The sequence below is a fragment of the Bos taurus genome, chromosome 4, assembly GCF_002263795.3.
Source record: "Bos taurus isolate L1 Dominette 01449 registration number 42190680 breed Hereford chromosome 4, ARS-UCD2.0, whole genome shotgun sequence".
NCBI classification, from domain to species: Eukaryota; Metazoa; Chordata; class Mammalia; order Artiodactyla; family Bovidae; genus Bos; species Bos taurus.
Genome location: NC_037331.1, coordinates 114045708 through 114057245, shown reverse-complemented (window position 1 = coordinate 114057245; position 11538 = coordinate 114045708). Strand labels below are relative to the sequence as shown.

At 45.3% G+C, this 11538-nt stretch overlaps 1 protein-coding gene across 2 annotated transcripts in view; it reads left to right on the top strand.

Annotated features, from left to right (window-relative positions):
• Nucleotides 1-460: 460 nt before the first annotated feature.
• Nucleotides 461-11538, top strand: part of RHEB (Ras homolog, mTORC1 binding) — a 52804-nt gene continuing 41726 nt past the window's right edge. Inside the window, exon 1 of one of the 2 annotated variants that reach the window (XM_005205861.3) lies at nt 461-618. Coding sequence is in view for 1 of the 2 variants with exons in the window: in NM_001031764.2 (NP_001026934.1) it covers nt 567-618 (52 nt within the window). In the remaining variant the exon portion in view is untranslated. 2 annotated transcript variants of the gene reach the window in all.

Below are 11538 nucleotides of genomic sequence, written 5' to 3'. Positions count from 1 at the left end.
GCGCGCTCCCAGTAGGCGTTTATTTTTAGCTGCCGGGCCAAGCAGCCCCCGCCTCCGGGCCCGCCTCTTCACCGCCCGCCCCCCCAATGGGAGAAGGAGTTTCCGTCGCGTCAGCGCGCGGGCGGATGGGAACTGTCCAATCAGCGCTCGGGGAGAGCTGGCGTCATTAAAAAGCGGCGGAAGACGGTGGGCGGGTCATGACGCAGCGAGTTTTAGTCGTGACTATTCCAGGGGCATCTCGGCGTCCCCTCTTTTTCCCTTTAAAGTAAAACACCTCCCGACGCACACCCCGTGCGTTTGGGGGAAGGGGCCGCGGCCGCGGGAGGGCGGTGCTGACGCGAGCCGCTTGCGGCGTCGCGCGGTCACGTGGGCGTGTTTGGGGGCGGGGCCGCGCGGCGGTTCCGGGCGGTTGGGCGCGCGAGCGAGGAGCTAAGGCAGCCGCGCCCGCCCGCCCCGCCCCGCCCCTGGATGCCGCTGTGCCCCGGCGCGGCCGCCGCCGATCGCAGCGCAGGAGCCGCCGCCGCCGCGGTTGATGTGGTTGACCCGGGGCTGAGGAGGCCGCTAAGATGCCGCAGTCCAAGTCCCGGAAGATCGCGATCCTGGGCTACCGGTCTGTGGGTGAGTGGCGGGCGCCGCGCGGCCTCCTAGCTCCCCGGGCCCCGAGCCTCGCCCGGGGCCCGGCCAAGTTTGGGGCCGGCGCGGCCATGTGGCGGCCGCGCGTTTCGTAACCGGCCGCCCGCCGTCGCCGCCACCTCCATCTTGGAGCGGAGGCCGGCGGCGCGGCCGGGCCCGCGGGGCAGCGCGGGGGACGCGTGTGGGAGGCCGCGGGCGAACGGGCGCTCGGGTCGGGTCGGGCCGGGCCGGGTTGGCCGCCGCGCCGCCCGCCGCAGGGCCCTCCACAGCCCCGGAGTCGCACCTGTCCCCCCTTCCCCGCGGGGAGCAGTCCGTGATTGTAGCTGGTGGCCTTTTCCACCGCAAAATTAAAACCCGTGGGGCTTCAACAAAGGACGTGGCTCTTTAGCCGTAATTTTTCTGCCTTGTGAAGTTTCAACATTTTAAAGCAAACCCGGGAGCTCAGAGGACGTTTGGCTGCTGAGGGCCAGTTTCCTAGGAAGAAACTCGAAAGAGCCCCCCGCCCCCCTCAGCCTCCCGCTTCAGAAGCCCCCCGAGATGCTGCCAGCGACCGAAGTAGGAGGGCAGAGAAAGGGAAATTTCTGCCCTCTTGGTGTCCTGTTTTTTCCTTTGGGGAGGAAAAAAAGGTCAGATACCAGAATGTCGAAGTAATTCAAAAGTACCCCTCCCCACCCCCCGCCAAAGGTTGACATATATTTGAAACTGAGTGTGGCAGTCGTTTGTTCCACCCCGAACAGAGGTGGTCTGGGGTGGGAGGTGGTGGACGGGATGCCAGAAAACGAGGGAGAAAACAGAACCGTTGAACTTAACCGTGCTTCAGGGTGAGGTTTTTATTGTCTTTGACAACCGGAAGTCTGGAAAAATTACTTTTATCTTTCTGTGTTGTTTTTAAGAAGTAGCTGTCCAAGGAAAAGGGCGCACTTGACCACAGTGGGGTAGGGGAGGCCAGGGCAGGGGTTCGGAGTCTGTGGTGACTGCAAAAGGAGGTGACAAACTGCCCTGGGAAAGCTGGTAACTGCCTGCTCATTGGCCGAACTCCCCGACTTCGCTTTCCCTTCTGCTTCTTCACCCCCATTTTCCACGGTCGGTGCCAGGGTCTGTGCTCTTTGACCAAGATCAGCTGCAGCGTGCTTACTCACCCTTTTATCACCTCTCTGTCAAAGTGCTGGGGGGGATATCAAATGAGAGGCCGAGAGACTCTTGTGTACAGATAAGGGGCGCCAGGAGCCCTGGGGGTAACTCCTGTGAGATGTGGTAATCGTGGGGGGCAAGGAGAGGTGACAGTCTTAACAACTGCAGCCGTCAAGTCACCCGCGTCAGATGGAGGCTTTTCAAGTCTCTAACAGCCCCGAATGTCCATATGGAACTACCGCATCCCACCTTTATCGACAGTCTGTATCTCAGAGCCTTTGCTTCTCTGTTCTCTTTTCCTCCTCTGCATTGTGAAGAGTGGGACTCGGACATATCCTGTCTCTTGAATGAGTTCTATCTCCTCAGAGTGCCCACTAGTTAAAGGTACCAGTGTCTGAAGTTACAGGTGACATGAATTACCTGGGCTGCCTGCTTTCAACTGAAGGGAATGTCCCGAACATCCTGGCTTATTTACCCCTTGAAATTCTTGAGATGGTGATTCCAGTCGCCAGTAATCTAGTCTAGCATTTTATCACTGTTTGTTAAAGAAGTTCTCTAGGTCCAGTTGAAACCAATTGTGTCTTACCTGCCTTCTGATGCCATCCTCTTGAAGACCCAGAGGTGACACATCACCCATTTGCCTTCACTTCACGTTTATTCTAAACCACTGTTCATGAAATACTGTGCTGGATTAGCCTCTAGGGGCCCCCAGAGCAGGTCCAGTGCCTGTTTTCTATGCCTTCCTATTGCTAAACCCAGCTCCATTGTGTTCACATTTATTTTCATACGTGGTGATGATTAAAATGTGTTTTGCACAGGTTCAATGACTACCAGTCTTTGCATTTGATTTTACCATTGTTTACCTTTGTTAGGAACCAGGACTTTTTGTACTTTGTGGGCTCTTTTGTTTTGCCAGCATCAGAAACGGAGATAGTTCCCTGATTCCACATCCTAGCCACTTTTCAGAGAATTACGCAGACTTCCGAGTTCACTGACATGTCTGCTTGCCAGTGATGCTAGAGTAGAGAAATCTGAGTGCCTGTGTTCCTAGGTTGTGTTACTGTGATGCTAAACTGTAGTGTCATATTGACTGGGGGTAAAAGAGTGGTGGGATAAGTCTAAGCCCAAAACCGCATCTTTCTTAGAATATTCTCTTGACTAAATATCGCATGCCAGTTTAACTCGTAAAATACTTGTCACTGTGAGTTTATTTTAAAAGTGTGGGCTTCCCTGGTGGCTCAGAGGTTAAAGTGTCTGCCTGCAATGCGGGAGACCCGGGTTCAATCCCTGGGTCGAGAAGATCCCCTGGAGAAGGAAATGGCAACCCACGCCAGGATTCTTCCCTGGGGAATCCCGTGGACAGAGAAGTGGGCTGGTGGGCTACAGTCCATGAGGCCACAAAGAGTCGGACATGACGGTTTGCCTTCAGATGAAGTTACTAAGTGCAATGACTGTTTTACGATTTGGAGTTCAAATTTTGTGGTTTTTTAAAACACTGAAAAAACTTACCAGTGAGAAAAACAGAATTCTCAGATAATTTATACAACTTTTTTTTTTTTTCCTGAAGCACCTTTCCTGTTATTTACAGTGTTAAGCTTTTAAGGACACGTCACCTGCAGCGCAGGCTGGCTTGCAGGGAGTGCTTTGTATGAATTGTTTTGGTGGTAGCCAAATGTGCCAGCTCCCTGACGTCCATTGTTCTAATACAAATGAGTAGTCCCGTGATAGGAGGTAACTGAATGAGTAGTCCTGTGATAGGAGGTAACTAAACTTAATCTGGCTAAAGTTATAGTGTCAGGTTAACAACTACCTTCAAATAAAATCTGGCATATTTTTCACTGGAATGTTACACAGAGAGGTTTGATGATCGAGTTTGCCATTAGACCACAACAATCAAAAGGTTGTCATATATTACTCTCGGAGGTTAGCAAACAGGATGGGATCAAAGGAATATGAAAGATCTTAAGAGAGAACATGAAAAAATTCTATGGTGTGGTAAAAGGCGTTTCAGTAAAAGTATCTCAAATCATTACCCTCCTTGTCAAAATGTTTTAGGTAGTAAAGAACGTGCGTCCTTTGATTTGGCTCCTTCACAGGGAAAGATATCAGTAAATTTGTTCCCAGTAGAATACCATCCAATTGTATGCTGATTTACTGTATATTTTTAAATTACTGTATCCTTTTCTAACACATGGCTTTGAGGACTTGTAAAGTTAGAGATTGTTTGCCATGTATAAAATGTATTAGTATGTGAAATTGTATGTTCATGTGTTTTATAACATTGCGAAGTTGTGTACCTGTGGGTGGGGATAGTCCTGTGGTGACCACTTTGTGCTGAAGCTTGAAATTAACTTTTCTTTCAGTGCCATTCATTGTTCTGTACAAGAAATACTCAGAGTTTGCATTTGTAATTTGACTTGCCAGCGCTTAATACAGTCTTCATAGACTTTTTCCGTCTTTGGCTGCGCAGGGTCTTTGGCGCTTTGCGTGTGTTTTCTCTAGGTGCAGTGAGCAGGCGCTTCCCTTGTTGTGGACCACAGACTAGGTGCTTGGGCTTCAGTAGTTGGGACTTGCGGACTTAGTTGCTCCATGGCATGTGATGTGAGTCTTCCCCGGCTAGGCATTGAGCCTGTGTCCCCTGCGTTGGCCAGGTTGATTCTTATCCTCTGTACTACCAAGGAAGTCCCTAGAATTTTTTAAGTATAGTTGATGTATCATATTTATATAAGTTACAGGTGTACAGTAGAGTGGTTCACATTTTTAAAGGCTGTTCTCTGTTTACAGTTGCTATAAAATCTTGCCTGTATGTTCCTCCTGTGGTACAATGTATTGAGCTTGTTTTGCTCATAATAGTTTGTACCTCTTAATCTCCTGCTGCCGTATTGCCTCTCCCTACTTCTAAACGTTAGTCCTGTATATCTGTGAACCTGCTTTTTTTGTTATATCAAATGTTAATGTGATGTGCCTGCGAGTTACAGCAATCTGTGCCTCCCTTCATCCCCCCAGAAGAAACGCTGTACTCAGCAGCAGTCCCCTCCCATCCTCTCCTCTCCTCTCCTCTCCTCCCCTGGCATCACTAATCTTTCTGTTTCTACAGATTTACCTTTTCTGGACATTTCATATAAATGGAATCACCTATACCTGGCCTTGCATGCCTAGCATTTTTCATTTAACATAAATATTTCCCAGGTTCCTCCGTGTTGAAGCAGGTAGCAGTAATTCATTCCTTTTGGTTGCCAAATAATAATCCATTATTTGAATATACCACATTCTATTTATACGTTTGTTAACGTATAGGCATGTGGTCTGTTTCTACATTTGGGCTAATATAGATAATGCTGTTAGGAGCATTCCCGTTACATATTTTTTGTATGTGAAATTTTTGTGTAGACATGTTTCTCTTCTTTTGGGTATACTTCTAGGAGTATAATTGTAACTGCTGGGTCATATGGTAATTGTACGTTTAACGTTTTGAAGAACCATCAAACTTTTTCAACCAGTTTACATTCCAGCTAACAATTGAAATCGGTTTCAGTCTCTCCACATCCTCACCAACACTTCTAATCATCTATCTTTTTATTTAATTTTGTTATTTCTATTATCTTAATTAAAAAATTTTTTTTTATTGAAGTATAGTCGACTCACAGGGCTTCCCTGGTGGCTTGCAGTGCAGGAGACCTGGATTCAATCTCTGTGTTTGAAAGATCCCCTGGAGAAGGGAATGCCAACCCACTCCAGTATTCTTGCCTGGAGACTCGCATGGACAGAGGAGCCTGAAGGGCTATAGTCTGTGGGGTCACACAGGGTCAGACACAACTGATGGACTTCACTTCTTTCACTTTTCGTAGCGGACTGACAGTGTTGTGTTTCTGGTGTGCAGCAAACACTGAGTTACACGCACCTGTGTATTCATCCTCTTTTCCACTGGGTTTTGTCACAGGCCGTTGAACATAGGTCCCTGTGCTACGTAGTGTGTGTGTGTGCTCACTTGTGTCTGACTCTGACCCCGTGGACCTTAGGCCACCCTGCTCCTCTGTCCATAGGACTCTCAAGGCAAGAATACTGGAGGGGTTGCCATTTCCTTCTCCAGGGTGCTATACAGTAGGAACTTGTGTATTTTATATTCAATATATAATTGTATCTGCTAATCCCAAACTCGTGATTTATATCCCTTCCCCACATACCGTTACCCCTTTTTAATGGTAAGTTTGTCTGTGAGTCTGTTTCTGTTTCGTAAATGACTTCGTTTGTGTCATATTTAAGATTCCACATATGAGTGATATCCTAGAGTACTTGTGTTTCTTTGTGTGGCTTAACTTCACTTAGTGCGGTAACCTGTAGGTCCGTCCGTGTTGCTGCAAATGCTATCGTTCCTTTCTTTTTGTGGCTGAGTAACAGTCCCGGTCTGTATGTACCACACCTTCTGTGGTCCTCTCCCCGTGGGCGTTTAGAGCGCTTCCATGTTTTTGCTGTTGTAAATAGTGCTGCCATGAACGCTGGGGTGCGTGTATCTTTTTGAGTTAGAGTTTTTGTCTCTTGGGGGTATATGCCCAGGAGTGCGATTGCAGGATCATATGGCAGCCCTAGTTCTAGTTTTTTAAGGAACCTCCGGACTGTTTTCCATAGTGGTTGCACCAGCTTACATTCCTACCAACAGTGTAGGAAGCTTTCCTTTTCTCCACACCTTCTCCAGCATTTGTTATTTGTAGATTTGATGTCCATTCTGATGGGTGTGGGGGATACCTCATTGTAAATTTGATGTGCATTTCTCTAGTAATTAACTAAATGCAGAGTTCCAGAGAATTGCAAGGTGAGATAAGAAAGCCTTCTTAATGCAAAGAAATAGAGGAAAACAATAGATGGGAAAGATAAGATCTCTCCAAGAAAATTGGAGATAGCAAGGGAACATTTGATGCAAAAATAAAGAACAGAAACATCAAGGACCTAACAGAGACAGAAAAGATTAAGAAGAGGTGGCAAGAATACACAGAAGAACTGTACAAAAAAGGCCTTGATGACCTGGATAACTATGATGGTGTGGTCACTCTCCCAGAGCCAGACATCCTGGAACGTGAAGTCAAGTGGGCCTTAGGAAGCATCACTACGAACAAAGCTAGTGGAGGTGATGAAATTCCAGCTGAGTGATTTCAAGTCCTAAAAGATGGTGCTGTTAAAAGTGCCAGCAAATTTGGAAAACTCAGCAGTGGCCATAGGATTGGAAAAGGTCAAATTTCATTTCAATCCCAAAGAAGGACAATCCAAAGAATATTCAAACTACCCTACAGTTGCACTCATTTCACATAGTAGCAAAGTAATGCTCACCTTCAAGCTAGGCTTCAGCATTACGGAACCGAGAACTGTTGAAGCTGGATTTGGAAAAGGTAGAGGAACCATTGCCACCATCCATTGGATCATAGAGAAAAACAAGAGGATTCCAGAAAAACATCTGCTTCGTTGACTATGCCCCATGAACATGAATTGAGCAAACTCTGGGAGATAGTGGAGGACGGGAAAGCCTGGTGTGCTGCAGTCCATAGGGTTGCAAAGAGTCGGACACTTCCGGTGACTGAACACTAATTAGCTCATCCGTCCTTCTTGTACTAGCCATCCTTATGAGTTTATGAAGGGTCATATACAATGTGCAAATAATTTCTTCCATTCTGTGGGTTCTTTTCACTTTCTTGAAGGTGGCCTTCCTTTGAAGCAAAAAGTTCTCAGTTTTGACAAAGTCCATTTTATTTATATTTTTATTTTGTCACTTGTACTTTTGGTGTCATATTTTAGAAACCATTGCCTAGTTCAAAAATATAGATTTACTACTATGTTCTCTTTTAAACGTTTTAAATCTTTATCTCTTACATTTGGGTCTATTATCTATTCAGAGCTAAATTTTATGGTGGGAAATAGTAAAACTTGATGCTTTTGTATGTAGATACCGAGTTGTGCCACCACCTTTGTTAAAAGACTGTTCTTTCTTCATTGGATTGTCTAGACGTCCTTATCAAAAACCAAAAGTGATCCATCTCAAAATGGAAGTACTGTTTGCAATGGAGAAGAAAGCCCCTCCCCTTCATCTCTCTTCCCTCTGAAAAAAGTTACAAGGTGGTAATAGAAACTCATTTCACGTTAAATAATAAATTACAAAAAAGAAAAACCCCAGTGATCATAAATATATGATTTTTTTCTGGACTATTCCTTTGATCTGTGTGTTGGTCCTTGTGCCAGTATCACACTATTTTGATTACTGTTTTTTTATGGTAAGTTTCAAAATAGGGAAGTGTGAACCCTCTAACTTAATCCTTTTTCAAGATTAACTTCTGAGTCCCTCGTATTTCCATAGGAATTTTAGGACTGGCTTATCAATTTCTGCAAAAAAAAAGGCAAGTGGGATTTTGTTTTACAAATTTGCAAGTGTCTTCAACGCCTGGTTTAAAAAACACTTGAATTCTCTTATCTGCTTCTGAGTTCCTTCCTGAGTTCTTTGCAATATATAACTTTATATAAAGTATATAAGGGAAATCCAACCTGCCAGATAGGTACTTGGGAAATGGAGGAGTATTTTAATACTGTCACATTAAATTACTAATACAATACTTTTTTGGGTGATTGTGGCTGTTCTCTGATACTCGGGCTTCCCAGGTGACACAGTGGTAATGAATTCGCCTGCCAGTGCAGGAGATATGGGTTCAATCCCTGAGTCGAGTAGATCCCCTGGAGTAGGAAATGACAACCTGCCTGGAGAGTTCCACAGACTGAGGAGCCTGGAGGGCTATAGGCCATGGGGTCATGAAGAGTCGGACACAATTGAGTGTGCATGCCCGCTCGTGCGTGCACACACACACACACACACTCTGATACTCACGAAGACTCCGTAAGTGGAACTTTCTTAGAAGTTAGTTGTACTATCTGAAATCATGAAGGTTTTTTTTTGTTTTTTCACTCTGTACCTTTGAACTCCATTGACTTGTCTGCACTTCGCGTGGATCTTCTACCCACACCTGATTTGGGAACGTGGTACATTGTTGTTCAGTCGCTGAGTCATGTCTGACTCTTTGTGACCCCATGGACTGCAGCACACCAGGCTTCTCTGTTCTTCACCATCTCCCAGAGCTTGCTCAAACTCATTTCCATAAAGTCAGTGATGCCATCCAACCATCTCATCCTCTGTCATCCCTTTCTCCTCCTGCCCTCAATCTTTCCCAGCATCAGGGTCTTTTCCAGTGAGTCAGCTCTTCAAATCAGGTGACCAAAGTATTGGAGCTTCAGCTTCGATATCAATCCTTCCAATGAATCTTCAGGATCGATTTCCTTTAGGATTGACTGGTGGGATCTCCTTGTAGTCCAAAGGGCTCTCAAGAGTCTTCTCCAGCACCACAGTTAAAAGGCATCAGTGCTTTGGCGTTCAGCCTTCTTTATGGTCTAACTCTCACACCCATATATGACCACTGGAAAAACCATAGCTTTGACTAGACAGACCTTTGTAGGCAAAGTAGTGTCTCTGCTTTTTAATGTGCTGTCTAGGTTGGTCATAGCTTTTCTTCCCAGGAGCAAGCGTCTTTTAATTTCATGGCTGCAGTCAGCATCTGCAGTGATTTTGGAGCCCAGAAAAATAAAGTCTCTCTCTGTTTCCATTGTTTCCCCATCTATTTGCCATAAAGTGATGGGACCAGATGCCAGGATCTTCATTTCTTAAATGTTGAGTTTTAAGCCAGCTTTTTCACTCTCCTCTTCTACTTTCATCAAGAGACTCTTTAGTTCTTCTATTTTTGCCATAAGGGTGGTGTCATCTGCATATCTGAGGTTATTGATATTTCTCCCGGCAATCTTGATTCCAGCTTGTGCTTCATCCAGCCCAGTGTTTCTCATGATGTACTCTGCATATAAGTTAAATAAGCAGGGTGACAATATACAGCTTTGATGTACTCCTTTCCCGATTTGGAACCAATCTGTTGTTCCACGTCTGATTCTAACTGTTGCTTCTTGACCTGCATACAGATTTCTCAGGAGGCAGGTAAGGTGATCTGGTATTCCCACCACCCATTCTTTTAAACGAATTCTCTTTAAGAATTTTCCACAGTTTGTTGTGATCCACAAGTCAAAGGCTTTGGCATAGTCAATAAAGCAGAAATAGATGTTTTTCTGGAACTCTTCCTTTTCCATGATCCAGCGGATGTTGGCAGTTTGATCTCTGGTTCCTCTGCCTTTTCTAAATCCAGCTTGAACATCTTGTAGGTCTTAGTTCACATACTATTGAAGCCTGGCTTGGAGAATTTTGAGCATTACTTTGCTAGCCTGTGAGATGAGCTCAGTTGTACAGTAGTTTGAACATTCTTTGGCATTGCCTTTCTTTGGGATTGGATCGAAAACTGACCGTTTCCAGTCCTGTGGCCACTGCTGAGTTTTCATATTTGCTGGCATGTTAAGAGCAGCACTTCAACAGCATCATCTTTTAGGATTTCAGCTCAGCTAAAAATTTCAGCTCAACTGAAATTCCATCACCTCCACTAGTTTTGTTCGTAGTGATGCTTCCTAAGGTCCATTTGACTTCACACTCCAAGATGTCTGGCTCTAGGTGAGTGATCAGACCATCATGGTTATCTGGGTCATTAAGATCCAGTCAGTTGGAAATACTGGTTCACTCTTTCGCAGATCTTGCCACATTTCAACACATTTCAGTATACAACTATTTCTTTAAATGACATCTTGTAACATCACCACCCATCTTCTCAGAAAAATTAAATACTGGGAAGTAGTTAAGATCACCCTGAGTGATGCAGATTTTCCAGAATTCCTCTTGAAAGTTCAAGTTTGATTGCTGGCAAAATGCTATCAGTTTTTCTTGAAATGAGAGTCTCCTTTCTTTCATTTCCAAGAAGGTGTCTGCCAGAGACCCGCATCTGGAACAGCAATAGCTTCTTGGTCGTTCTTACAGGTAAAAAAGGCATTCCACAATAAAGCTGCCTGTTTCAGACCACTTCCCACACGAGTGCTTTTTCCCCAGGTGATGCCATGCTCAAGTGTGTAGCAGCCACACTCTATGCAAACATCCCATTCTGTGTGCAGAATATTCAAAAGACGTAGATTTAAAGGTCAAGATTTCATAAAGTTAGTTATTTTTACTGCTTCCTCAAGGACACTGTTAAGAAAAAGTGGCCTTTTTTGTTTTCTCCTTTTTACTGTGCGTGCATAGTGTGAGGAGTATGTAACTGTCCTTTACAGTTTGTGACCAGTGTCTTGATTTGTGCTAAGGGGCACCAAGCTAGCAGTTTTACCACCATTGGTTTTGCACCATAAATGCACACAAAAGCATAGTGGAAAAGGCAGATTATACAGTGAGTCCTCTACATAGGAACAGGGTCCATTCTGAGAGCACATCCTTGCATGTGTGTGAAAGTCTCTCAGTCGTGTCCGACTCTTTGCAACCCCATGGACTGTGGCCCGCCAGGCTCTTCTGTCCATGGAATTCTCCAGGCCAGAATGCTGGAGGGGGTAGCCGTACCCTTCTCTGGGGGATCTTCCCGACTCAGGAATCGAACCAGGGTCTCCTGCGTTGCAAGCGGATTCTTTACCAGCTGAGCTATCCAGTTTTTTTCTTAAGTCCAACAGAGTTGGCCTAGGTGCCCAACTAACACAATTGGCTATACAGTACTGTTCTGTAGTAGGTTTATAATACTCTTCACACAAATAGTACATAAAAAACAAAGAATAAAACATTTTTACTCTTACAGTACCTTGAAAAGTACAGTAGTAACAGAAGTACGGTACAAGAGCTGG